This window comes from Pectinophora gossypiella, chromosome 8, assembly GCF_024362695.1.
Source record: "Pectinophora gossypiella chromosome 8, ilPecGoss1.1, whole genome shotgun sequence".
NCBI classification, from domain to species: Eukaryota; Metazoa; Arthropoda; class Insecta; order Lepidoptera; family Gelechiidae; genus Pectinophora; species Pectinophora gossypiella.
In genome coordinates, this window is record NC_065411.1 from 5,985,801 (window position 1) to 6,013,318 (window position 27,518).

Here is a 27,518-nt window from a genome sequence, read left to right on the forward strand (position 1 = left end):
CCACCTTTGGTTTTACGTGATAGGTTCGCTTCCTATAACTTGAGACTTAACTAGCGAGAAGTGGGCGTATTTACAATACATTTCTACTGCATACCCCTTTGGGTACATCGAATTTGACATCATTTTTATATCCAATGAAACAAAATGTATAAGCGCAATGTTATTTTGCTGTGATTTTTTTTCCATGCAAAGTTACACTCAGTAGCCGTGACGTGTTACCACGGCTATCCCCTGCGTGTTTGTGTTCCTGAGTCCAAATGCTTTAGATTAAATAATGTCATGAAATGATAACAATATTATATTTCCATGTATCTACATAAATAAGATCAACGTGTAGTTTCCAATGAAATAAGCAGAGGTAACCAAATTCCAGTTGTTAAGCTTCATACCTGCTTTCTTTCTAGATATAACTCCAATCCAGCTTAACATATTTTCACATCAGTCTTTTGTATTAGGTATTGGATTTTTTACCGATTATCAAAAAAAGGAGGAGGTTCTCAATTCGATTTATTTAAAATCTGTAAAAAGTACTCATTATTATCGTATATAAATAATTATTTTGCTAAATATTTTGAGTGTAAATAATTATGGAGAATCGATGTTGTATTATAACCGGAAAAAATAAATTATACATCACTATGGTGAATGTGAGAGAATGATAAAATGGTGCATTCGTCGATCAAACCGGGCCACACATCCGAAGCCAGAAATTAAATTATCAGCCACCATTTTGTTTATTTTCGCGAAAATAACTATCTACCCGGTTACGTTAGTGATTTTTTATACTCCGCCGTACTACAACGTGATCAAGAGTAATTCTGGCAATGATCAAAAGATTAGGAATGTGCTATTAGCGTACCTCTATCTTCTATCGGGCCCTTGTGTTGAAAATTGCAGACATCGGCCGCGCCGCTAGTAAACACTCTTCGAAAATTACCATCTTGTCCTCCAAGAAAAATAAAACCCCGGGTACGCAGGGCGTCCGTGTAGATGAGAAAGGTTCGTTGAAATTCGTTCAACGAATTTTCACCAGGTCCAAAGGGACCGATCCCCTGGCGTTAAAGGTACGTATGGTGCGTTAACGGACGTCGACAAGTCCTGTAATTGTGGTGTGTGCAGTATTGGTATTCAATGGGAGTGTTTGTTTAGGAAATTTCGAAGAGTTGTGGGCGAGAGTCCCCCGTGGCGCGCCCGGCTAACATGAACCACACGCCTGCCCCGGACAGGCAGCAGCACGACTCCAATGTGAACCAGGTTGAGGAGATGGAAACGCAGGACGGTCAGTCACCCCGCCACTCTATTATTTACATTACGACACTACTCGCTTCGCATCGCGCCAGCCACCATACAACACATTCATTAGCTTCTCAATTATTTGTGAATCACTATCGTGACATTTATGTCCAATCAGTAATGTGGCTGGTGATATCAGGTGTTTTGTATTAACTATACTGCTTGTATGTTTGATTGTTCCATTGCACTTAACCTCAATCTTTTTATTTCTGTTTTTATTAGATAATTTTTGTTTTCATTTTTCTGAGCATAGTTGTACACCTACACAATAGGTGCAATATGGGATACACATCCAGTGTGTGTTTTACTATAGGAACAAATGAAGGAGATTTGCATTTTCTTTGTTCTAAAACTGCAAGTCGTTGTCAAACTCTAAAATTAGATTGCATTGTTTTGTAACACCATAACTTCTGCATTTGGTGTTGGTGGTAAAAACTTGAAATATACTGTATATTCATCAACTGAGGATGCATTTGTAGTGTTGTTTATTTCTATTTAAGTTTCTAATACTATACTAAGAGGTTATGTGAAAAATGTAATGAATGTTTGTGGCCCTTTCAGCCTGATTTATGTCTCATTTTTATTGTTAAACTAACTGTAGTCATTCAACGATTCAAAGATGTGTTTTATGATATCCATCAAGTCAAGTTGATGGCCGACATAAATGGACAGCAATATGTTTCTTGAAAATTCCTTAGAAAGTGCAACAATGCAAAATCCAACAATAATACAATAATGTTTCACAATGCAAATTCTGCAATCATAGTAATGCGCCTGTTAAATGTAAAATTATAAAATACCTAATTATTTCTGATATCAAACATTAAATGTAGAATTATAATGAAGGTCACATACCTACCTTTAACACATTTTTTTTATTACATCAGAATAGTTCCATTAATCAATTATAGATTTATGATAGATGCTTGAAGCTTTCCTGATAACAAAGGCTTTAGAATGAAGTTAAATATTTCACTTTAAATACTTATAATAAATTTAATAATGTGACCTTTACTTACACAAACACATTAAAAAATACCATCTTCTATTGTGCGGGTTGTGAGGTGGATTACCAACGTCAGCAACCCTGGTGTTTGGGTTATTATTAAGCCACCAAAGGTTCCTGACATGGCTCATGTAAATACAAACTTAATCTAGAGGTAATATTGTAGTAATAACTATGTATTGCATAAAATCTAAGTATTATCTCTTTGTTGAATAATTACTTTAAGTATACACTTTCGTAGTAAATAAATAAAGTGATTTAGATGAATGCCAGTATGTAATATTGGTATAGTCATTTGATAGGATGTGTGAAGTTTCTAACCACATTTATAGGTACCTACTACAAATTATTAGTTAGTAGCAGATAATACTTTATTTCATTATGTACTAGAGGACATGAAAATATGGTCTTTAGTTATGTTTATTATACTATATAACATAAGAAACAACACATGCAAAACCACCTGAAAGCATGGTCAGGTGTGGGTACTTAGTTCAATGTGCCTGTAACTACCACAATAGGGAATATAATATATAGTTGTGAGCTTATGTTCTTTTCACAACACCTGTGGTTTGTTTATCATTCAAAACATTCCAGCAAAGGATATTTTTATGCTATGTTAATTTTTAGATTTTGACCTACAGGATATTGTAATAATGTATTACCTTTCTATCTAATTTCCAGCTATTAAGTATCTGATCTCAGAGTTAAGCTGCTTTATGCAGTACTAAAATTGCTTTAAAAATTGTCACTGGGTATGTAGTTCATGTTAGTGTATGTACATGCATGTTTTTATACCCTCAACGACTGCATGTGGGATTAAGACTAATAGGTAAAATTGGGACATTTTATGTGAATGTTGTAATGCTGTTATACAGCTTCTGGTTGTTGCAGAATAATTGGATTATGCATAACATTCTATTTGGAGTCTTGTGATAGGTTTCCTGAGTCAGCACTAGTGGGATAGTGTTGCATAACATATTGTTAGGTGTGCCATTCTATCATTGTCTGTAGGTGTCCAATTTCTTTGTTTCCCTCGTAATGTAACTTTGAATAGGGTGTTTGGTAGTTGTAGGTTTTTGGGTCTGTGAGGCTTGCTTAAATCGTCGTTTTAGTAGGCATGTCGCACGACTCGTTATACGTTATTGCTCCATAAACTTTTCTATGTCGGTAACTACAATATGGTAAGTAAGCAAGAATGCCCACTTCACAAAGACTTAGTTTTAACGCCTATGTTTTTGTAACAGCTTCTCGATACGCTCACACCTTTTCTAGGCTTGTCATGCGTGTTAAACTGTTTACGAATTACGTGTTTTAGGGCGATAACTTTTAAGCCACAGGCCAGTCAGTAACTTTAGCATGGAGCCGGTATATCGCGCGTGACGTGATCATTTATATCTTCGATAAATAAACCAAACCGATTCTAATAGTATAATCATGACGTCGTCGCGCGAGGTAAATATTCGCCTTTACTTCCACTAGTTCTGTTGCATAGTTCTGTTAACAGAACTACTGGGATTTGGCCCCCATGCTACGGCTACTGATGGTGCAAGTCAGGCATGTATTTTATGTTTCATACCTGCGTTTATCCCAGTCTACATCCGTATAAATAAGAGTATTAAGTAGTATGAATACCCGCGTAAATCATAGGCTTAAGTTATTCCCGTAGAACAGGTAGGCGACTTGCGACACTCATGCGCCCAAGTGTGTAGAGAAGCGTATAGTAGTGCGTCACTCTTGGGCCTCCCAGTTCACACTTTGAGCGTGCTCAAGCGCCGAATAACAATAAATAACAACGCAGAATGAAGATAACATACGCTCTTCAGCTTCACCTAATGTAGTCTACATCATATTAATAATGGATTACCTAATCAATTAAAAAACCATGTTCCCACTTTGCCTCAATTACTTATGTCAATGAACCTCTCTACAGAATTGGAACCAAATTAAACAATTATTGGATACAATTCTGTTAACTTGTATTTCTATTCTTTATTAATGCATGGCCTTTATATTTTTTATGTCGTAGAAGCATGTTATTGTGAAAGATAAGTTGAAAAGGACAATCGAATATAAGAAATATATGAGTCAACAAAAATCTCATAAAGTTGAAATGAGGTTTTATCAACTAACTTTTTGTAATTCTGGCAGTTAACTTTTTGTTTTTTTAATAATTGTTCCACCTTGTGTCATGCTGACAAAAATGCCATTTGAATGTCAGAAAAACAATGGACAGATTGTTTTTCCTGTTGTTATAATTTTCTAAACTTTATTAAGTTTTAGTAATAGGTGGTTTGTGTACACAAATTTGTATCAAAGGTAATATTCTGATTGTTAAGTATAATCAGACTCAGCCGAATATTTTATGTAAAACATTCATTAAAATTTAATTAAACAATCTGACAAAAAGGATGCAGTATACATATTCATTTACTATTTAGTAACACTGTTGCAGTTATATTTCGTTGAAAAGCCTAATTGATGATAAAAACCTAATGGTTGTAACTGTTTAGCACTATTTTCTAAATCTGGTGATTTAGCAATCACAATTTCACACTTGAAGAATCACAGGCAGTTGTTAATAAAGTTATCAATTTATTTTTGTAGTGGAGACTGTAGATACGGCTACCGACAAGACGTGGGACGACGAACTTATGAAAGGTCCCAACGGCGAGGTGGTGATGAGCGAAGTAATGAAGAATCAGGAGACCACGTCATCTGACATGCCGGTGAGTCCACTTGTTTACGTCGTCCCGTTCTATTGCTTCAAGAATCCCAAGATCATTTCTACCTCTCCTATCAACATCCTGGCATTCAGCCCGCGTTAGTCCTGGCTGCCGACGCTGCAATACCTACACGCGTCATGTCCTCTTTCCCACATTTGAATTAAACTGCTGGCTCCGTAAGAAACTTTATGTAACGCGACATCTCCACTCTTCTTTCGGTACCGTCTCTTACCGAAGACTGGCGCTCATTACGGCAAATCTTCATTTTACCCGCAGCCGTACGAAACAGTGCTCAATCCCAACTATTCTCGGAGATTGTTAAGATGTTTTGTATCTGCCTGGTCTACGGCTTGTTTGGATTTGCCCCAAAATAACACAATAGGAAAATAAAATTCTAGCTAAGCAAATTACGATTTTATGATAATCTTCATTTAAATCATCATCTAGTTTTCATCTTACCTCATTAAAGTTCTAGCAAGTATGTAAAGGGTAATTCTATTTCACTTTTTAGTAACATAAATAATGGTGCTAATTCCTGTAAATACCATCTAATTTTATTTTAAGTTATATCTGTCATTTTCTTATCCGCCGAAAAGGAAAGGGACGGGTAATCGACAAGCATAAAATTTATGGAACACACGTCAATTTTAAGCACAAATCTAAAACAACCGTCTAAAAATTTTACATTGGGCAATAACCCGACACAGTTAGTAGACAGCATGTCAAACGGATTGCATACCAGTGACGTACCTTTTTGATTCGCTCGGGTTATTCATTCATTTACTCATTCTTCCTAAAATTAAGAGCTGTGAATCATCCGTCCCTTTCCTTTTCGACGGATATGAAACTGACGGATATAACTTAAAATAAAATTAGGCGGTGTCTGCAGGAATCGGGGCCAATATTATTATAACGATCTGAGGACCAAAACATAGTGGGTAGTGTACTCATATGAATCTGAATTTATTATTGGAATTTCATAATGCCACTAAAATCAGGGTCAGGAGTAACAAATAAGAATAAAGAAATTTTATTGCCAATAACAATGTGAACTATGTGATTATGTTCATAATATTTGATGTTTGTATTTGTTCTGATATTGACTTTTGAAGTAGATATCTTGTTATCTGAGCAATTAGTGTAGGAGCTATTAAATGATTCTTGGTAACTTCCTTTTCCAATAAGATAATTCACTGAAGTCGCTTGTTATGGAGCTGGTATGTTTCGGTAAAAATAAAAGTTCCTTTAACAAACGAAAAGAACTAAACAAACTAAGCTGCAGCTCGTCCCAAGCATTAATGTTGAATATATTGTCACTCCTTTGGTTGGTAAGGACTTTTCAGGCTTGAATCACCTGATTGTCCGTAAAAGTAAGATGATTCCGTGCTTCGGAGGGCACGTTAAGCCGTTGGTCCCGGCTATTAGCCGTAAAAATCACCTCCACCAACCCGCAGTGGAGCAGCGTGGTGGAGTATGCTCCATACCGGAGGGGTCCGGTTGATTGAGGGGAGGCCTGTGCCCAGCAGTGGGACATTATGTTATGTTTGTTGTATGTTGTCTACAGCTTGCCTGCCTGGACACCGAGATGGAGGACGACGAGGCGCGCTCGGAGGCGACGTTCCGTTTCACGGTGCACAACTTCAGGAACTTGAAGGACTCCGTGTTGTCCCCGCCGTGCTACGTTCGCAACCTACCCTGGAAGGTAAGCTGGTTGGCTGCCTGACTTTATTGTTCAGTAGCTTTTCCTTCTCATAATGTACATTGACATTCTCATTTTTTACAGAGACACTGTATCTTATGTCTTTACACCTGTGATGATGAAATTATTGATTGTTTTCACAGAACACATGAAAATCATGTTTTCGTCATAAGTAATTATTAAAAAGGAACTCCTAACAAAAAATGTATCTAAAACTACTACTACTACTCCTAGCCTACACCATCCCACTGCAGGGCATCTAAAACAATTGAGTTATAAAATAATGTTATTTTTTTAAAGATCATGGTGATGCCTCGCCAAGCGCCCTCACCCGACCGCCAGCAGCAAAAGTCCTTGGGCTTTTTCCTCCAGTGCAATGGCGAGAGCGAGTCTTCGAGCTGGTCCTGCTACGCCATGGCCGAGCTAAGACTCATCTCCCATAAGCCAGACACCGAACCATTCTATAGGAAGATACAGCATTTGTTCTACAGGTTAGTTGGTTCTTTGGAACATTGAATCACGATTTGCTTGTGGTTTTCGGGACGTAACCCATTTGGAACGTTCAACGGTTTGGCACAACACAAAAAAACCGACACCGGTTTTTTCGTTAAATAACTAATTAAAAATACGATATTGATCAGATCAAGTAACGTGGAAGTGTATTTGGCTGTTACCTGAAGGACGCCGTCCATCCCACCATAATTTTTTCCCAGGCAATATGATATTGCAACTGTCAATTTTACTTATCCTATAATTTATCTTAATACAGCAAGGAGAACGACTGGGGTTTCTCTCACTTTATGGCATGGAATGATGTTTTGGACCCGGAGAAGGGCTATATCAAGGACGATTCTATTACGCTGGAGGTGCATGTCACCGCTGAGGCGCCACACGGGGTATCCTGGGACTCCAAGAAACACACCGGTTATGTTGGTAAGTCCACATTAAAGTTTATCTTGTGCATTGTAAGGTCGATGATCGACCACACTAACCCTGGTGTCTGGGTCTTTACACAGCCAGAGGCTGCTGACAATGACTTCGTATTCCAGTAAGCAGTACTGAAGTGGGGATTCATATTATTGTTATTTTGGTTGATATAACATTCATACAAATTCCAATCCTATAGCGTTTCGCTTCCTCGCTTCTAATACTACTATCATACTTTAATATACTATGATACGCTTAGAATTTTCTGCTCGCGAATCTGTTTCGCGATAACTACAATCTGGGCCTGTTCAAGGCAAGAGTGAATAGGCACTTTCTATAATGTTCCATTCTCGGGTGAAATTGTGGTTAAAACCTTGCCTCACGCCTCTTCAGCCTGTTGATACATGCTTTAAACAAGGCCTGGAATAAAAGGAAAGCTTGAAATGCTCCACGATTGTTAAGTTGACGAAGACATCACTTTTGTAGATTTGTCTAGGATGGCACTCACAGCTTGGTTGGAGCATCAATTAGTGTAAACGAGATGCCAATATATTCCACATATTTATGATTAGGCGTTGGGGAAATTAGTTAGCGAGTAGTTCCCGAACATAACATTACAAAGCTCGAGTAAGAGGCCTAATGAGAACAGTGCGGGGCCATTAGACATAGAAATGCATTAGTATTTTTTAATTTGTCTTAACATTTGAAAGACTTTTGTGAATACAATGTATCCACGTTGTTCCAGGCTTGAAGAACCAGGGCGCCACGTGTTACATGAACTCTTTGTTGCAAACTCTTTACTTCACCAACCAGTTGAGGAAGGCTGTGTACAAGATGCCCACAGAATCTGACGACAGTACCAAGTAAGACCGGTTTTTCTCTTCATTTAGGTTAGGTGGAGCCTGTAGCATACTAGTGCTTATCGATTGATATCGATGCGGTCGGTCATTGGATGGCTGACGTCACAATAACTATAAAAATACATAAGCGATGTCTGCACAGATTACACTAAAATATCCCTTCGACCAATAGTCGTAGCAAATGCTGTCTGTAGATAAATGTCGTAAGGCTATTAAAGGTCGTAGCCCGCGATATATGTCGCGACGAGTGCGATAGCGTAATCGTGCATACCCCGCTGGTTGATTAAAAACTTAGATTAAATGACGTAAAGATAAACAAAGATGTCGATGTTGGTCTTATGGTGGTGGTGGATGTTCTGGATAAGAAGACACCACTCAAAGCCGTGGCTGTTTAGACGTGTGTTTGTCTTCAGGTCAGTGGCGCTGGCTCTCCAGCGGGTGTTCTTCGAGCTACAGTTCTCAGACAAGCCGGTGGGCACCAAGAAGCTGACTAAGAGCTTTGGCTGGGAGACCCTCGACTCATTCATGCAGCATGATGTCCAGGAGTTCCTTAGGGTGAGTTTGACTATTGAGATACTTAACTCACATCCATATTATCTATAATCTAAGGCGGTAAAAAGGGGTGGAAAAGTTTGTATAAAACTTCTATACTTAGTTCACGCGAACGAGGTCGTGGGTAACACCTAGTATAACATAATGTTAGTAAATAAGTAAGTAAATCTGTCTTTTGCGCGCTACACTGCAGTTGTACATGTGTATTATGTCCTGTCTCTTGTTGTCTGGAAGAGATCGCCCTTAGCGATAAAGCCGCCTTTGCTCACCTTTGAATAAGTTTATCCTGTCGAATTGTAGAAATATGTTACCGAAATGTCCGTTTGCATATGAACCAATAATGAACAAAATTACTTCGACGTCGTTGATTTAAACCGTTTTATTTCTCCCTAGGTTTTGTTGGACAAGTTGGAGAGCAAGATGAAGGGTACCTGTGTGGAGGGCACCGTGCCGCGCCTGTTCGAGGGCAAGATGACGTCATACATCAAGTGCAAGAACGTGAACGTGTCGAGCACGCGTGTCGAGACATTCTACGACATACAACTCAACATCAAGGGGAAGAAAAACAGTGAGTCGACTTGTTATGTCTATCTTCTTCTGTCTTATGGGTTGTGGGGTTTTGATGACGCCATATACATTGTGCAAGAACGCCTAATAATAATCTATCTCTCTCTTGGGCCGGTCCCTCAAATCTGAGGATCGTGGTTAGCGTTCAGGGTTGCTTCTTGGACCCTTCATGCTGACTCTCTTGGGAAAATAGAAGCAGTGGTTTCCCGTTGCCTTCTGCCCCAGACATTTTTGAAGTTATTTAAACTCCAAGGCCGCTGTTGCCTCTACGGTCGGTTGCCCGACCGTTGGTATGGTTATACCGCCATTGCTCGGTCGCCAGAGCCTCGTCTGTTATCTAGCAGGGCGCACCGCGGCGCCCAGTGGACACCGCCGTCAGCCACTCATAACGAAGCACCGACGCGCGCAGGTGAGATTGGCAGTTGGGCCGGACATAGGTGTTCTTTCCGTTCTCCCCTTACTCCTCTTAATAATAATAATGACGATGTAATAATACATACATTCATAAAGGACAACGAGTTGTAAACCTGTCGCCATATGGTTCATAGTTATTTAAACATAGCTGGAGTGGAGTGGGTGTAAGTACTATACATCTCGTCCTACCCCATCCGGGATACAGGCGTGATGCTCTGTGTCTTGGCCTCCACTTTTATCAGTTTGTTTCCTTGAACATCTTATGTTGTTGAAATGCCGGCCGAATTGGGTCGGAAACGATAAGTGGGTGTATATACCAAATCTACCGAAAGGTATTTCGGCGAATTATTATCGTGACGCGGACTATATTTTGAACCTGGTATTATCTTTAGTTGTCTGTAGTCTGTCGGATGCCTAAAGACCTGGGCTAAGATAACCACAGAATGGTCTCCGAATAGAGACAGACGCAGGCGTGGCAGACCGAGGCGGAGATGGCGCGACGACTTGGATTTGTTTGCCGGAGAAAGCACTGGAGAAAGAGTTTTGGAAGAAATGGAGGGAGGCCTTTGCCCAGCAGTGGGACACTTTAGGCTAGATAAGATAAGATTATCTTTTGCCTTCGTTTAATTACTACGACATTGTTACGCGGTTATGGGTTTATGTTACGTTATTTACTAAATATTTAAGTTTATTTCAATGTAGACAAAATATTTTCAGACATTAGAGAAGAGAAATATATTTTCCTTCAAACGAACTTAACTTTATTGAAAATGTATTATTTTTTTAAATAAAAGTGCGTAGGCACCGCTTTATTGAACAATGAAATTAAAGGTCATTGTGTGTCTGGGAAAAGGGCGACTTGCGTCGGCTAAATCTTCAGACGTACGATTGGACCTACGCTTTATTATTTCAGACAAAATACATCGATACGTCTAGACTCATACTTCAATATTATGGAAGAATAAATACCTTCAATAACTTTTAAGTTGTTTTTGTCGAAGAGCTTAAGATTTGTTTACTTGTCTCAAATTACGTTACAAAAGTATTTTATTTACATAGTACCTGTAGTATCGTAAAATTGAAAAGGCGGTACTTGATTGATACCTGGCGACTTGTGGGTGTATATACATACACTCCTGTGTACCTTCGTGTTATTATAGCCGAAAACATTTTTGTTTTGGAAGACACAAAAACTCTTCGTTCTAAAGTTAATAGTGTAATCCATTAATAACATTGATACATAAGTACGTCATACAAAAATTCGACGAAAACTTGACGCTAACTTCACACGTATACATTCATACCGCTGCGGTATATAGATTAAATAAAATCATCACAATATACGTATATTTACTTGTCTACCGTACGTACGTACGGTAGTCGTCTTACAGGGCGGGGTGGATCGTAATGCGGTCGGGTTATACAAACCCACATGTTGCCAGTTCGTCGCCTACGAGTACTTATACAGAGAGTTAGTGACACCGTAACGAAAACTGAGGGATAGATGATTCAGAGTTTCAGACCATGATCCTGAGTTGATATCAAGTGACACAATTTTTTATTATTATAATAACTCTGAATCATAGTCTAATTATCCCTCAGTTTTCGTTGCGGTTTCTCTAACCGTATATCAATGATTAATAACTTTATTTTTCCTTCGCAGTCGACGAGTCGTTCAAGGACTACATCAGCACAGAGACACTCGACGGCGAGAATAAGTATGACGCGGGCGAGCACGGGCTGCAGGAGGCGGAGAAGGGCGTCATCTTTGCGTCATTCCCGCCCGTGCTGCACCTCCACCTCATGAGGTTCCAGTACGACCCCATCACCGACAGCTCTGTCAAGTTCAACGACCGGTATGTAGACTAGTTTTTGTTTATATTTTTATGTGTGACAGACAAGCAGTTGATCACAAGTTCCTATAATCCTGATATACTTCTCTTGCTACCACCACATTTATCAATCATTTCATACACGCACGCCGGTTCAAAGTAGATCTTACTGAACATCTTTTCTAAGGACATCTCCAATTTGGTCAATGTACGTCCTTCTAGGTCTTCCTCTGCCAGCCCTACCATCAACCTTTGCTTTATTTACTGCTTTCGTAATCCCATTATCCTTCATCCGCTCTATGTGTCCAAACATACATACATACATACATAAACTCACGCCTATTTCCCACCGGGGTAAGCAGAGACTATAGAATTCCATTTGCTTCGATCCTGAGAAGTGTGTCCTCTTGCTTCCTCCACATTCATCAATCGGTTCATACACGCACGCCGGTTCAGAGTAGATCGTATTGAACCTTTTCTAAGTACATCTCCAATTTGATCATCGTAAGTCCTTCTCGGTCTTCCTCTGCCAGCCCTACCATCAACTTTCGCTTTATGTGTCCAAACCAACTTAACATTCCCTAACACACACGCTATAGTTTTTTTATGACATGGTATCTCCATTCCACAGATTCGAGTTCTACGAGCATATCAACCTGGACGCGTACCTGCAAGAGAAGCCGGAGACCCCCGCCGACTACACGCTGCACGCGGTACTGGTGCACTCGGGAGACAACCATGGCGGACATTACGTCGTCTTCATCAACCCCAAGGGTGACGGCAAGGTGAGTCACTAGTGTTGCTTGAGGTCTTAGTCTTAATGTGTATTCGCTTGACTCTGACACTCGCTGGCGCACACTAACGAATAACCTGTGGGAATCGGATACGCGTATTTTTTTAAGTAAGTTGTTTATTTCATTCGGATGGGTAATACGCGTTATATAGCTACTAAATACATCGTGGCTAGGACTCGCTCAGGTCCCAGTATACTAAGCTGATGGTTTATACTGGAGAAAGGTGTCGTGATGTAGTTTAAAAGGTGGTGATTTTTTTTTGTTGATTTCTTAAGAAATCTTTTTAGGATTTTTGATGACAATATAAAACCAGCAGCGTCTTGATTGTTGTGTAATCAGTCAGAGAAAGAAAGAGAGAAAGATCCGCTAACTAATGTGTGTACAATGTTTCCATATAGAAAAAAAAAAAAACAGTTGTAAATACTTACACGTTTTCAACAATATATGTCACAGTGGTGCAAGTTCGACGACGACGTAGTGTCGCGCTGCACGAAGCAGGAAGCTATCGAGTACAACTACGGCGGGCACGACGAGGACATGGCGCTCACCGTGCGACATTGCACCAACGCTTACATGTTGGTTTATATTAGGTAAGGGACTACCTTGGCCGCTCGCTACGAGTATACCGGACCCATCGGTAGTAATTTCTTTGTAGTGATTCCCTAAGGCAGTAATGTTTGGATAAAACGCCTTACAACTGCTACGCAGCTGTGAAGCACTCAAATTTAAATTCAAAAAATGTCCATAGAAGACAATAACTACTATTTAACATCGAGTGGCTCGTTTGCTTTCCAAACATATAAGAATGTCTAAATCTAGTATTTTTACATGACAACAATTGTGTGATTCTATAAGTAATTCATTGTGCAGGGACTCCCAATTGAAGACTGTGTTGCAAGAGGTTACCCAGGCAGACATACCTACTGAACTGAGCGAGCGACTAGCTGAGGAGAAGAGAATCGAAACTGTTAGTATCATACTATTGTCTAAGTAATCATTTATATTCTAGAACACGTCTCTAATTTTAATCTTGTTTATGTAGTTTTAATAGTAACATCATTGGTAAGAGAGAAGAAAAACTTTGTGTTCCATGCTTATTATCCTGGGCATACGATAAAGATAAGATATATCTTACCAGCTTTGAATGAATTCCATTGTGAATAATAAAAATAATCTTATAAGTTACTTTTGTATAAAGCCTTAACCAACTTTAACATAAACCTAGCGTTGATATAAATCCATTGACAGATCCGTCGGAAGGAGCGCAACGAAGCGCACTTGTACATGAACGTAAACGTGGTACTAGAAGAGGCATTCGACGGTCACCAAGGCAACGACCTGTACGACCCCGAGAGAGCGCATTACCGCGTGTTCAGAGTACGCAAACAGGCGACAGTTGCTGAGCTCATGGAAATGCTGGCTGAAAACTTCAAGTACCCGCTCAAACACCTCCGTCCGTGGCCGTTCAGTGCGCGCTCTAATCAGGTAAGTGGCTTAAAAAAACCCTTCAAAGAGTTACTATTTGAGTGACACTTCTAGGGCACTATTCTTATTAGATCAAGGTTTTTAGTTCAAATATAAACTCGTCTAATCGTCGTGATGGAACGGATTGGAATCTGCACTGTGAATAACTTGCGGGTAACGGCCTGTATACCTTTTGGATATATTATATATAAAAAATAGCCTATTATATATTTGGGTCACATTGCGGCCAGCTCTCCTACGATGCCAACTCGCATGCAGTGCGCGCATTTTCATAGTACTTGGAAGGAAACTCTTTGTGTGTTCGTACGTGTGCCACGTAATCATCCGGAAAGCGCTCGAAAGTTCGACTGGCTTCCAGGAATAGTTACTATATCGTAAAAGAACAACCTCTTGTGATCTGAAGCTGAGGTAGCCTAGTTGGAAGAACGCCACTGTGAGGTCGCAGATTGGAATCCCAGTACGGGCCTAAACCAATAATTTTCGTTTCGAATTCATGTTTGGATATTATAATGCAAGTGCTCAGCGGTGAAGGAATAATCGTGATGAATCCCACATTCCCGAGAAATGCGTTTCGGAGGTATGTGATAACTTGTATTGGGCTGGTTTTCCCTATATTCCCTATGGCAGTCGCTTCTACAAAAAACCGGACATGTCAAATATTCAGGTTAGGTAAGCCATGTGTAAAACTTGATAACGCAAGGAAGTTGATGAAAACATTCTTCCCTATCAACAACTAAATAAACCTCTCCTCAACAGACGTGCAGACCGACCTGCCTGGACATCGTGAACGACCAGCACAAAACCGTCGCCGACATATCAGAGAACATGAACCCTTGGAACATATTTTTAGAGATGCTCCCCCCAGATTCTGGCCTCAGCACTCTGCCAACCTTCGACAAGGAGAACGACGTCGTCTTGTTCTTCAAGTTTTATGACCCCAAGCAGAAGAGGATCCATTACTGCGGACACCATTACCTGCCCATCGCGAGCAAGCCCGCCGATCTCATACCTATACTCAATAAACGTGCTGGTAAGTGGAATGTTTTTGTCTTGTCGAATATATTTTGATTCTCATTGTGACAGTTTCGTGTGCAGCATATAAAAAATGTTCCAAATGAATGATTTTCGAATTCATGTTTCAATCAAAGGAAACGGAAACCCACATTCCAGAGAAATGCGTTTCATAGACCTAACCTCTATTGGGCTGGTGTACCCTTCACGAGTTAGAAGATCAGACAGGCAATCATTTCTAAAATAAACCGGATTTGTCAAGTCTTCAGGTTAGGTTAGCGGACCCCGTGAAAAACGAGAACGCTAGGGAGATAAGGCATGTTTCATATTGTTATCTTTACAACGACAACCGTCGATGGTGTTTGGTGGTTAGTGCTAAGATGACTTATTTGGATTTGGTATTTGATAATCACGAAGTATGCCTGCAAAAATCCTTTCGCAAATTATAAACTATCTATTTAGGCGATGGATAGACCACCTGTCGCCATTTGGTTCATCATATTCATCCTAGAATTTTGTATCGAAAGGGACTGCAAGTTGTCTTCAGATTATGTGTGGCTCTGTTCGTTTCAGTAGGGATTACGGGATTACTGATCCGAGAAAGTAAAAGGCTAGGTTACTAAGTATTTATGATTAGAGTGGCATAAAAGAGAGTGAGTGAATGAGTGAGTGAGTGGGGTGTGCGTGAAATGTAAATAATACCTTCTCTTTCGTACGAAGCTGTATACCGTTAGTGCGAAAGAGACTCGTCCTTTTGACACCCTGTCCTGCTGACATTCTAATCACGCTACGTTGGTGTCTTAAGTATTTATGTGGTTGCAGGGTTCCCGCCAGAAACGCCACTCGTCTTATACGAGGAGATTAAACCCGACTTCGTGGAGAAGATCAACAACTACAACGACCCTCTCGAAAAGGTATAATTTATCGCTTTTACTCTGACAGAACATACATTAGTTGTAAGCTATTGTCTGGTTATGTGTGAAATTGTAGGTACTTGTATTGAATTGGTAAGATCATTTTTCTGGTTTATTGTATGGTATATGTGTAACCAGTTTAAAGAAAGTCATTTATCCTGCCAAGTAGTTCATGCCATCCGACGCACATCTACAGTCATTTCATTTAAAAACAACCTTGTACTGTGTTCGAAAGATTGTCTGTCATTCAGGAAATCTAGTCTGTATTATGAGATTAGATTACCAGCAGTTTATCACGTCTTTAAATTTCATTTTTACTTAGATAAGTAGAACAAATTATAATGTATTTACCGCTTTCACACTTATAAACTGGGGTCTGTTCCTGTCAAGGTAATTGTGATTTTTTAAGATTAATTAATGACCAATGCAATTTGGATTGGATGTTCTCTTACGGAATGGTAGGACATTTCATAATAATCGACTAAGGGGATTGCGTCGTCTCCAACGAGATAGACCGCTATAAGTTGAGCTAAAATGGCGGTTGTCCGCGCGTGTAGCGTCTCTGGTTGTCATGGTTATGCGTAAATCTATACCGCACTTCAATTGAGATCCAATTATTTGTCACTGCATATTCAAGGTCATTGTTCAACTTAATACGCCGCGGATTATAATTTGCTATTATACAGATATGTTAGTATTATAACTCATTAAAGTCGTAATACCGAATGTCCTTTTAAAATCCAAACTACATTGTTTAATTATTGTGTCTGGAAATCTCGGCCGCAAGAGGTTACGACAGTTATGTCGTAAAAACCCAGAGGGATGTGTCCTTTCTAAAATGATGGACCATTGTATGGGCCATGGGTAATGGTCTGATCACCAGTGGCTCATAACAAAAGAAACTGCAATTCGTCTTATTTCCTGTGGTACCCCACCCGTTTAGTTATGCAGCCATGGGTTTATGTATGTTTTACAATGATAACGGGTGATGGGATGGGGTTTGGTGTCTATCAGCATTATGTAAAGTCAAACCCATAGTGTATGTGTATGTGTGAGTGAACCCGAGCGAGCGAGTACACGGTACCCGCCGCCGCTCGGGTTGAGTCGTGTGCACGCGGCCAGGTATTGGACGAGCTGATGGACGGCGACATCATTGTGTTCGAGCGCGCCGACAACCGCCACGACGAGCTCGAGCTGCCCACCTGCCAGGACTACTTCAAGTACATCTTCTACAAGGTCGAGGTCCAGTTCGTCGACAAGACCGTGCCTAATGATCCCGGGTTAGTGCATACATTGATATCTCCTGAGCCTGATTACGTGACATTTTGTTATATCGTGACATTTGTCAGGCTATACGTTAACAAAAGGGTAAAAAACAACATCACGGGTTTCGACCAATAGACGACATCATTCACATTGGTGCCGATTTGCGCAACCATAGGTACCGCTATAATTTAAAGCGGGCAGTTTGGTCAGAAATAGTTTTGTTGAATTATTTCAGAATAGTAAAATCTAGAACATTAAAAACATCATAGAAGGAAAGCTAGAAGGAAAGAGAGGAAGGGGAAGACCAAGTAGAGCTTACGTGGAACAGATTAAAGAAAAGGTTAACGTCGTGTCTTATAGGGAAGTCAAGGAATTGGCCTTTGATAGTCTGGAATGGAAAGTGCTACACCGACAAGAGCGTGGCTCTTAAATTGATGATGATGAAAATCTAGAAGATAATCTCATGGTCATGTCCTTCCACCTGCTCTTTGCCCAATGAGAATAAGAACTAGAAGCTCAAATGTAGTCGGCATTGTTGAGTGTTCCTAAATTTCGACAGTTCTCCACACTATCCACCTAAACTTGGTGACAAATTGCTATAAGATTTTGAGCAACGTGGAGTGCATCCCTTCTGAAGGATGAGTTATAAAAAAGAAAAGCCAGATTTTCTAAGTTTTCTTCTTTCCTATCTTTAGGGAATAAATATAACACTACGATTTTGCAAAGGGCATAGGCTTATAATGCAAAAATATAACCAGAAGAATATGTTTGTTTACTCAAATAATATGGGGAATTGTCAAAATTTAAGAACACTCAACAGTAGCGACAAAAACAGATTGTTCAGAACATCTATATATTCCATAACACCTATCAACAATCTGCAGACATTTTCACAGATATTTTGAACGTGACTACACCAATATGATGTGATTGTTCAGGTTTACGATGGAGCTATCGATGCAGATGCGCTACGACCAGATGGCGAGGGCGGTGGGACAGCGGCTCAACGTGGACCCTTACTTAATACAGTTCTTCAAGTGTCAAAAGTAAGTACATAATTGACCCTTTTAGGCATGTCGCACTCTGGGTGCGTTCTCAAACTTGCATCGTACGTAATCACACCTCGTGTGTAGCCCATAATTCATCTGTCGTGTAGGTTTTGAAGTGGATTATTACCAACCTCATCAGCCTTTGTGCCAGAGCTATTATTAAGCCGTCGAAGGCCCCTGACATGGCTCATGTTGCAACTACTTAATCAGAAAGTAGTAACCGGGACCAACGGTCTAACGTGCCCTCCGAAGGATTATCATACTTTCGGTCAATCGGGTGATTAGCCCGTAATGCCCTAATCAAGGGATCATACACAATTTTTTGTGATATATTACCACCGGGATTCGCACCCTTTCCATAGTTCTTGAAAGGTAGGAATTGTTCCTGCCTGTTAGGTCGTGTGTTCGCATGAGACAAATTCGTACGAAAATGCGACTAAATTGCGACCGCCCTAAACTTTATCACGTAGACTGACGGATCACAGTTCATGCTACACGCTAATCACATTCAGGATACTCCTTACAATCGACTCGAGTAGCTTTATACACGCGCGTATGTGTGACTGACCTAAGGTCTACGCAAAATGTATACTTATTTAGTGAATTGATTAATTACGAAGAAGTCAGAAATATGAAGAAATATTTCTGTAGTATTTGCGAAAAAGAAAAGCAGACATCAGTTGGAAAAATGCAGTTTTGATTGAAAATATGTTTTCGAAGTTGTATTCTTTCCGATCTTTAGGGAATAAATATAACACTATGATTTTGTAGTTAAACGCTGCGCAAAGGGTTATTATGTAAAAATATAACCAAAACAATATGTCTGTTTACTCAAATAGTATGGGGAGCTGTAAACACACTCTCCACAGTAGCAACACCTGATGGGAGAAATATGCAGTTTTTATGCTCATTGTTGCCTAGTGGCTACGAGCCTTGGCCGTCATTTCTGACGTAGTACTATATATATTCTATACCGCTAACGAGGTCGCAGTGAAAATTAAAAGATTACTTAACATTGACCGATGTGTGACGGTCGATTATGGTTTAAAAGTTAATTAATTAGATTTCTATTTACGATGCGATTAGCTTCGGCAGGTAATCGAAACTGTTATTGGATATTGGATATTTAGAACAAGGCAAAGTTTTGCAATGTTCATTACAGTATCCACAGAAATGAAATGAAGAACTGCTCTATGGCTCTATGAAGCTGAAACTTGTCGAATATATAATTTCCAAAACATGACGTGCATATTATTTTTTGGGATCTACTGGGCTCCCAACCTTTCAACTTTAGAATTATCGCGCTGTGGTATCTTGTATGGTACTGCTGTCAATAAGTTATTAGGAATTGCCCAAGCGGATTTCCAAGATGTCCAAGTTCGTTTCTGGACCACCTGGAAGTTACTTAAAAAACCGAACTTAGGTTTCGATCGAAGTATGCATAAAAAAAGTAGAAATGCGCCAAGAATGGAGACGTAACGGGTATAGTTACTTACGCATTTATGTCTTTATTTATATTATAATATAAACACTGTTAATGATTGACTATTTTGTTCCAGTTACAAAGACACCCCGGGACTGCCTTTGAGGTATTCGTACGACGGAATACTCAAGGATTTGCTTGTGTACTGTAAACCAAAGTGCCCTAAGAAATTGTTCTACCAGATTTTATCTATTAAAGTTAACGAATTGGAAAACAAGAAACAGTTTAAATGTTTATGGGTAAGTTGGATATCATTTATTATAGTCATTCCATAGATGTTAAAAAGTCGCAGTTGGTAACTTCATTACAGGTTTAGTACAAACCGTTGGTGAAGACGAGTTTCTGGATTGGAGATCGCGTCTTGGAAAACGTATTGGAAAACGTAGTAACATTTTCTGTACGGTGGCTGGCAGCGGCTGGAGCAGAAAATACGATGATCGAACTCAGTTGCGTGCTATAGGAGAGGTTTATGTTCAGCAGTGGACCAGCAAAGGCTGTTGATGATAATGGTTGTACCAAAGACGCTAGTCAAAATGATACTTAACTTTTGTTCTTCTCAAAATATTTAATCAAAATTTATCAACTAATAATGCATAATTGCTTATATTTTAGGTCGGTCCAAACTATAAAGAAGACAAAGAATTAATTTTATACCCAAATAAAGGCGGGAAAGTAGCAGACATCTTAGAAGAGGCAGCTAAAGTCGTGGAAATGTCGCCGGACGGTTCTGGCAGGTATGAAGTTATGTCTCTGGATTAACACTAGGAGTAAATTTAAAACTTACCGTAAAAATAACGAGAGAAATCTGTAATGAGGTATTCTTAACGTCATAGTTCACCCCGTTAGGGGTCACGGGCGTGATATTACCATCTCCCTAGTTAGCGTTATACCGTTTTTCACGGGATCCGCTTACCTAACCTGAAGATTTGACAAGTCCAGTTTTTTACAGAAGCGACTACCTGTCTGAACTTCAAACCCGGGAGCACCAGCCCAATTACGGATTAGATCACATACTATATAGATGGGACTATAAAACACGATGTTTTCCATCACCGTTAACTACATGATAGTCATTGAAGATAAATACTTACTATATGCTTAATATAATGCACTTGTACAGGTTAAGAATCGTGGAGGTGTCGTGTCACAAAGTGCTGCCGGGCCCCGACCCCGAACTGACGCTGGACCAGGTGATCATCTCGCCGCCCCGGCTCTACAGAATAGAGGAGATACCCCGGGATGAGCTGCACTTACAAGTAAATAGCTTCTGTATATCATTATCGCTAGTCATTATTAAAAGTTTAGGCACAGAATAAAGAGTAATAGTACTTATGAATGGTAACTCCGCTCCGCACCAATTCGCATCGAGTGTTGACGTCACCCCCGCTAAGGTGGTTAGAAAGCCACATCAAAGCAATTCATCCAAAAAAGAGCACTTGTATTACGCACTTACTTTTATATGCGCAAGTATCAAATTGCAATATTGTTGTTTTAGATGAATTGCTTTGATGTGGCCTTTTTAACCCCCTTCCGAAGCCGATACTCTTTTTCCCTTTTTTTTCTTATTTCTTTTTTTTTCTTTTTACTCTTTTTATACCCACGACGGAACGGAGCAGGTATATGCGTTTAGGGTGAGAGATGTTTGTGTGTGCGTTTGTGCAAAGTAATGTTATCACTTATCTTCTAAACTAATGGTCCGATTTTGATGCGGTTTTCAATAACGGGTTTGTGTTTGATGAGTTCATGTTATTAGATAGGTATCATGTCTGTAACTCACTAGGGGGGCGCCACAATATTGGTGTTTAGAGTCAATATTATTCGAAACGCCTCTTCAATTTATAATAGCAATTTATTTGCAATAGTTTTTATTGGTTAATTGTTTTTGACAGGCGTTTTTTTTTCGGTTCCATTGATTACACGTAGCACCGTGTTCGAGGTGCTGTTTCATTGCTACCTAAATCCCTTAAAAATCAGTAAAAAGTCATATCAGGCATATTCATGGTGCTTCGAGCCGGATTTCAGAGAATATCATAAACAATAAATTGTAGATAAATTAATACGAAGTGATTGGCGAAGATTAAAGAAAAATCAAGATCGACATAAGTGGCACGTGGATTGTGTGGTCAAGTAAATCAAATTCATCCAATTAATCCTCATTTAATTCATAAAGTTTAACCTATCACTCAATAATCAGGTAGTATTAAGTAAAGCAAAGTGTTGTTAATTACGGTTAGTATAATTTTAATTACATTTATTACCCACGACGGAACGGAGCAGGTATATTATGCGTTTAGGGTGAGAGATGTTTGTGTGTGCGTTTGTGGAAAGTAATGTTACCACCTATCTTTTAAACTAATGATCCGATTTTGAGGCGGTTTTCAATAACGTGTGTTTGATTAGTTCATGTTCTTAGACAGATGTCATGGCTGTAACTCACTAGGGGGCGCCACAATATTAGTGCAAAACAATGTTGCAATATAATCAAAACGAAATGTCCGATTACAATTTTGTTTTCAGCAATGTGTACGTGGTAGCTTAATGCATGTTTCCAAATAATAAAAATTACGTCTTTAACTCACTAGAGGGCGCTACAATATTAGTGAAAAATAGTATTGCAATAATATTAAAACGAATTGTCCAATTTCAATGCGGTTTTCAGCAATGGGTTTGTAGTTGAATGGGGCATGGTCTAAGATAAGTCTTATGATATTAACTCACTAGGGGGCGCTGCTATATTAGTGTGAAACGTTTATATTGCAATATTATTAAAATTAAAACTTATTGTCTGATTTCAATGCGGATTTCAGAAATGAGTTCGTGGGTGATTGGTCCATGTTCTCAGATGAGTGTTATAGAGGTAACTTAAGGTAACAGAAAGCAACTGTATAATATTTAATAAGGAACTTAATATTATGTGGTAGGATGAATCACACTTATTGTTTTGCGAGATCTTACCTACACAGTATATAGATTATAATTCGTATATGCTCTCTAAAAAGTCTGAAATAAAATTAAGCAAAATTAAAAATTTTGAAAAAACCCACGACGGTAAAAGTTTCATCGAAAAAGAATAAAATAACACAAAACCCCCGACTTAACCCAATTAATATGTAACGAAATATTATATAAGACCTAAAAATACTTTCTAAAAAAGAGTTGATATCTCGAGACATCGGTAATAGATATACTTAAGTACCTAAACAATGAATATGGATGTTTACAGTTTTTTCCTAACGTGTCTGTTTCTCGAAGATATACTTAAATGTAGCGATAATAATTTTACCATAATACATAACCGAGGAATATCCGTCGGGGGCTGCCATTAACCCAGCTAAAGTTTTTCTAGTGACGTGAATACAATTATTGAAGAATTGTTGATGTTTAACAACGATATAAAATACACTTATGAGTACCTATGATTACATTTTTGTAGAAATTTTATATAGAAAAGGCAGCCCCCGACGGATATTCCTCGGTTATGTATTATGGTAAAATTATTATCGCTACATTTAAGTATATCTTCGAGAAACAGACACGTTAGGAAAAAACTGTAAACATCCATATTCATTGTTTAGGTACTTAAGTATATCTATTACCGATGTCTCGAGATATCAACTCTTTTTTAGAAAGTATTTTTAGGTCTTATATAATATTTCGTTACATATTAATTGGGTTAAGTCGGGGGTTTTGTGTTATTTTATTCTTTTTCGATGAAACTTTTACCGTCGTGGGTTTTTTCAAAATTTTTAATTTTGCTTAATTTTTCTTCTTTTTTTTAGGCACAATACGGATTACGGATTGTGCCTCACTCGCGCGGTAGGTGATACGAGATTTATGTATAGCGTCCGAGGTGTGGTTTAGGTAGTATGTAAGGGGGTCAGACATTCGCGGGAACAGTTACAGGCAGCATTAGTATACATATTTATATTATAAAGGTAAATGGGAAGAAAATGGCACTTATTTAAGTTTAAAGTGCATCTATTGGAGAAGACAGCTTAGAACTACTACCACTAGTGGCTATGTCCTGTCGCACCCAGTGTGGCCCCTTCCATAGTACTTGAAAGTTTGGAACTGTACTTGCGTGTTCGTACGCATAAGCCGAATTTAATTTCCTTATCTCGGGACTTTGGAGTCGCTGATATTTTGAGAGACTTGTGTGGGGCCGATGCCAATACTTTGTTATTATTATTTATTTATTAGTTTGTCTGTGCTTCTCAGGAGGACGAGGTGCTGGTGCCGTGCGCGCACTTCTACAAGCAAGTGTACGCGACGTTCGGCATCCCGTTCTACGCGCGCGTCAAACACAACGAGCCCTTCCAAGCTGTCAAGGACCGCTTGCAGAAGAAACTCGATATACCCGACAAGGAGTGGGAAAAGGTATACTTTTTTACTTTTTACATACTTAGGACTAATTTCGTCACTTGCGTCTACATTTTGTGCCGAGTGAGAGCCTTCAGTGCTCCCCATTTGTCCATAATTAATACCATACGCGGCAAATAGTAAAAAGGCCGCTTGTGTCGTGTTTACAAAACATAGTCAAATGTCGTACTCTTGGTTTTTTTTCTTGAATGGCTTCGCCTTCGCGTTTAGCCAGTTATCAAAGTTAGTGAAACTTACGTAATTCTTAATTCAAATTCCTAAATCAGTCAAAAAGAAACATGAGATTGAATTTGAATTGGCGTAGACTGGCTATTGGCTATTTCCAGATTGGCATTTTATAAGTTGTCTTTGACCCAGTCATTTTTGATCTAGCTTATACTTACTCTGAATACTGTAATAGTATTTTTCTCTTGTTTCAGTACAATTTCGCTGTAGTGACAAACGGCAGGCCGAATTATATAAGTGAAGGAGCAGTTATAAACATTTACGACTTCAGGCCAAGTAGTAACGCAAGTAAGTAACTAATCGATCCTGCTGGACTGTGGGCGTGCGTCTACGTCAGAAACGTTGCCAACTGTTACAAATTAAAAAAAAAGGAACATGATACCTTCAACCAACCACCCGCACTGGAGAAGCGTGGTGGAGTATGTTCCATACCCCGTCCGGTTGATTGAGGGGAGGCGTTTGCTCGGCTGTGGGCGTATATAGGCTGTTTATGTATGTTTTATAATCTCTTCACCGTCTAAATATGATGTATGAGAAACAACATCCTGAAAATAACTTTTGAAAACATTAAAATTGTTTCAAGCGTCTCTAAATGAAAGGTGAGTGTTGTCGAATGTAATGTCGTCAATTACCATGTTTGATAACGTTTCTGATGACGATTGGACGCACTATTGAAATAAGATGTTACAATGTGAAGCAATCGGGTGTAGAGCACGTGCTAAAATGTAATGTAGATTTGTCCCTTCCAGACGCGACGGGGCGGCCCTGGCTCGGGCTCGAGCACATCAACAAGACGCCCAAGCGGTCCCGCGTCAACTACCTAGAGAAGGCGATCAAAATATACAACTGAGCCATAATGCACGCGCCCTGGTTAGCTTGACGGAACACAGCTGGTTGTGCTGAAGGGCGAGATCATAGCCACCCCCCGTGCCGCGGCCGCGCCCCGCGTCACCCCTCGGCGGCGACACCGTCGCGAGACTAACAGTTATCCTCATAATTTATTAGCAATAATTGACACCATGCGCGGTCACTGTCTCGTACACACAGCAGCCTTATATACATACACTTAAACGTACATCGCAAACACCAATATTTGACTTCCTTATAGAGCTAATTAATCTGTGTAGGGTCACCGGTTCTAAGATGGCCACTCATTGTAGTCCTGCTAGCTAAATGTTTCTAAATATTATACATGTTTTATAATTTTAACGTAGCTCGTCTGCCCAGTAAGCATTTACCGATACGAGTGTCGCTGCAGCCGGGCCATCATACTTGTGATGTTATTAATATGGCAACGTTTTAGATTATATCCAACAACTCGTTATATAGCGGGAGCCTTTCGAAACTCTTAATGTTACGTTTGAACTGTGTCAATTTATTTTATCGCCTTTTAGCATATCCAGTGTTAAAATCGTGTTGTGGTTTCCCGTTTTCCAGAAAAATCTGATATAAAAATTGCTGTCTTATTTATATGTTAGCATTGAACTGGTCGGTTGAAGGATGTAGGTAGGTTGTGTCGAGCTGGCCGCTGACGCGAGGCCAACTGCGCTCGACTGTGTAGCTTTGGTGATTCGGCAAAATTAAACATTTCCAGAGTACACACATTATTTAGATACGAGTTTATAATGTAACGATTATACATATAATATTTACAGTGTTTAAGAGTATTTTATAATAGTCGAATGTGCCTGTGTGAAAACGCTTTTATATAGCATTGACGCCGCCGCGCGGCAGTGACGCGGCGGCGCTCGGACAGATGTAACATAGTAGCCACAGTGGAGTCGGCAAATAATAAATTATTAAGCAATCCCCCCCCAACGTTATAACATATTTTTGATAATAAAAGAACACTTGGAAGGCATTCGTTCAGCCTTCGTACACATTCAAGAAATCAATGTAACATTAATTGCTTACGATAGTTGTTATTACATTATTACTTTGTTTTTTTAACTCTCACGTTTTCAGTTTGAAATCAATAAATTGTATTTTTTTGCATTTTGTGATAATAATAGTTATATATCGTTATTTTTAATGAATTACACTAAAATAAAAATTAACTACCCAATTAATTGTTTTTGAAATTTAACGCTGTCTTTCATTGATGCATTGTGATAGTAATTGTAATAGCGAGGCTTGTACATAGCTCCTGCACTATCTTAGTAACTAAAATCATGGTGAAGTTTCAGCTTAATAATAAATAAGATTATTATTAAAATAACTGCACTTTTTGTGTAATCAGTTTGAAAGAAATTATGACGAGTATATATGTATATTGTATAGTGCGAATGTTTGAAAGTTTGTCGAATTGCCAAACCTGCGTGCGCCCTGGAGGCGGCCCTGTGTTCAGGCGGCAGGCGGCTGGCGGCGCCACCCGCGCGGCCGCCGCTCCAGCGCGCACGCGACGAGCCTGCACGTAATAGGTATAACATTAGCACGTATTGTTAGTCCTGGCTGTAAGCCCGTCAGCATCCGAACATGTATGAATATGTTACTATTTAATTTTTTACTTGACCTGCCAGAGAAATGTTACGTTATTAATAAATGATTATGTCTAAATTATGTATATAATGATGTAATAAATTAAGAAAAAATACAATAAGTTTTCGTAAAGATGCCTTAGACGTTTTAAGACACTAGTAATTTGAAAAGATACAACCTACTTAATTAATTTATACCCTTTTTAGTTGATGTAGCTGAAACAGAGTGATAGTTGGAAGGATCGGCTCGCGTGCTTATTGATCTGTTAATTCTGTTGGACTCAAATTAATTATTTTTTTAACAATGTGTGTTGGTTTCGCTATTTCATTAACATGGTTTGTGGTATATCAGACATCGTAGCGACATAGTGGCTTAGAATATATGCCGAAAATATGCAAAATGGGATTATAGACTGTTAGTTGATTTAACCTATATAAAACCAAGGTTAAGGCCTAAAGCCTACCGACCGCAGCCTGTGCAAACTATTGGGAAATGTTCCAATGTTTGTTATGTTGGATTTGAAATGTTTCACTGAATATAATCCTATATTTGTTTAA

The 27,518-nt window shown here is 39.2% G+C and overlaps 1 protein-coding gene across 3 annotated transcripts; it reads left to right on the plus strand.

Annotated features, from left to right (window-relative positions):
* The first annotated feature begins 653 nt into the window (after positions 1-653).
* LOC126368850 (ubiquitin carboxyl-terminal hydrolase 7) lies at positions 654-27,518 on the plus strand. 3 transcript variants are annotated; one of them, XM_050013022.1, is made up of 24 exons: positions 654-1,064; positions 1,150-1,279; positions 4,907-5,028; positions 6,590-6,727; positions 7,025-7,215; positions 7,494-7,657; positions 8,397-8,514; positions 8,925-9,066; positions 9,457-9,631; positions 11,708-11,900; positions 12,508-12,661; positions 13,124-13,260; positions 13,541-13,637; positions 13,919-14,155; positions 14,912-15,185; positions 15,989-16,080; positions 17,203-17,360; positions 18,285-18,392; positions 19,955-20,117; positions 20,491-20,612; positions 20,999-21,134; positions 24,097-24,255; positions 24,678-24,771; positions 25,218-27,518. In XM_050013022.1, the coding sequence occupies exons 2-24, from the start codon at positions 1,201-1,203 to the stop codon at positions 25,331-25,333; spliced, it is 3,369 nt and encodes a 1,122-aa protein (XP_049868979.1). In that variant the 5' UTR covers positions 654-1,064; positions 1,150-1,200; the 3' UTR covers positions 25,334-27,518. The 3 variants fall into 3 exon arrangements, with proteins under 3 accessions (XP_049868979.1, XP_049868983.1, XP_049868980.1); XM_050013026.1 differs by having other exon boundaries at positions 25,233-27,518; XM_050013023.1 differs by having other exon boundaries at positions 17,215-17,360.

Bases quoted from the DNA above. Each gene is read 5' to 3' on its own strand.
- LOC126368850 (XM_050013022.1), top strand. From the start codon at position 1,201: ATGAACCACACGCCTGCCCCGGACAGGCAGCAGCACGACTCCAATGTG. The intron at 7,658-8,396 runs GTAAGTCCACAT...ACGTTGTTCCAG, and splicing joins GAAACACACCGGTTATGTTG to GCTTGAAGAACCAGGGCGCC. The intron at 14,156-14,911 runs GTAAGTGGCTTA...TCTCCTCAACAG, and splicing joins TCAGTGCGCGCTCTAATCAG to ACGTGCAGACCGACCTGCCT.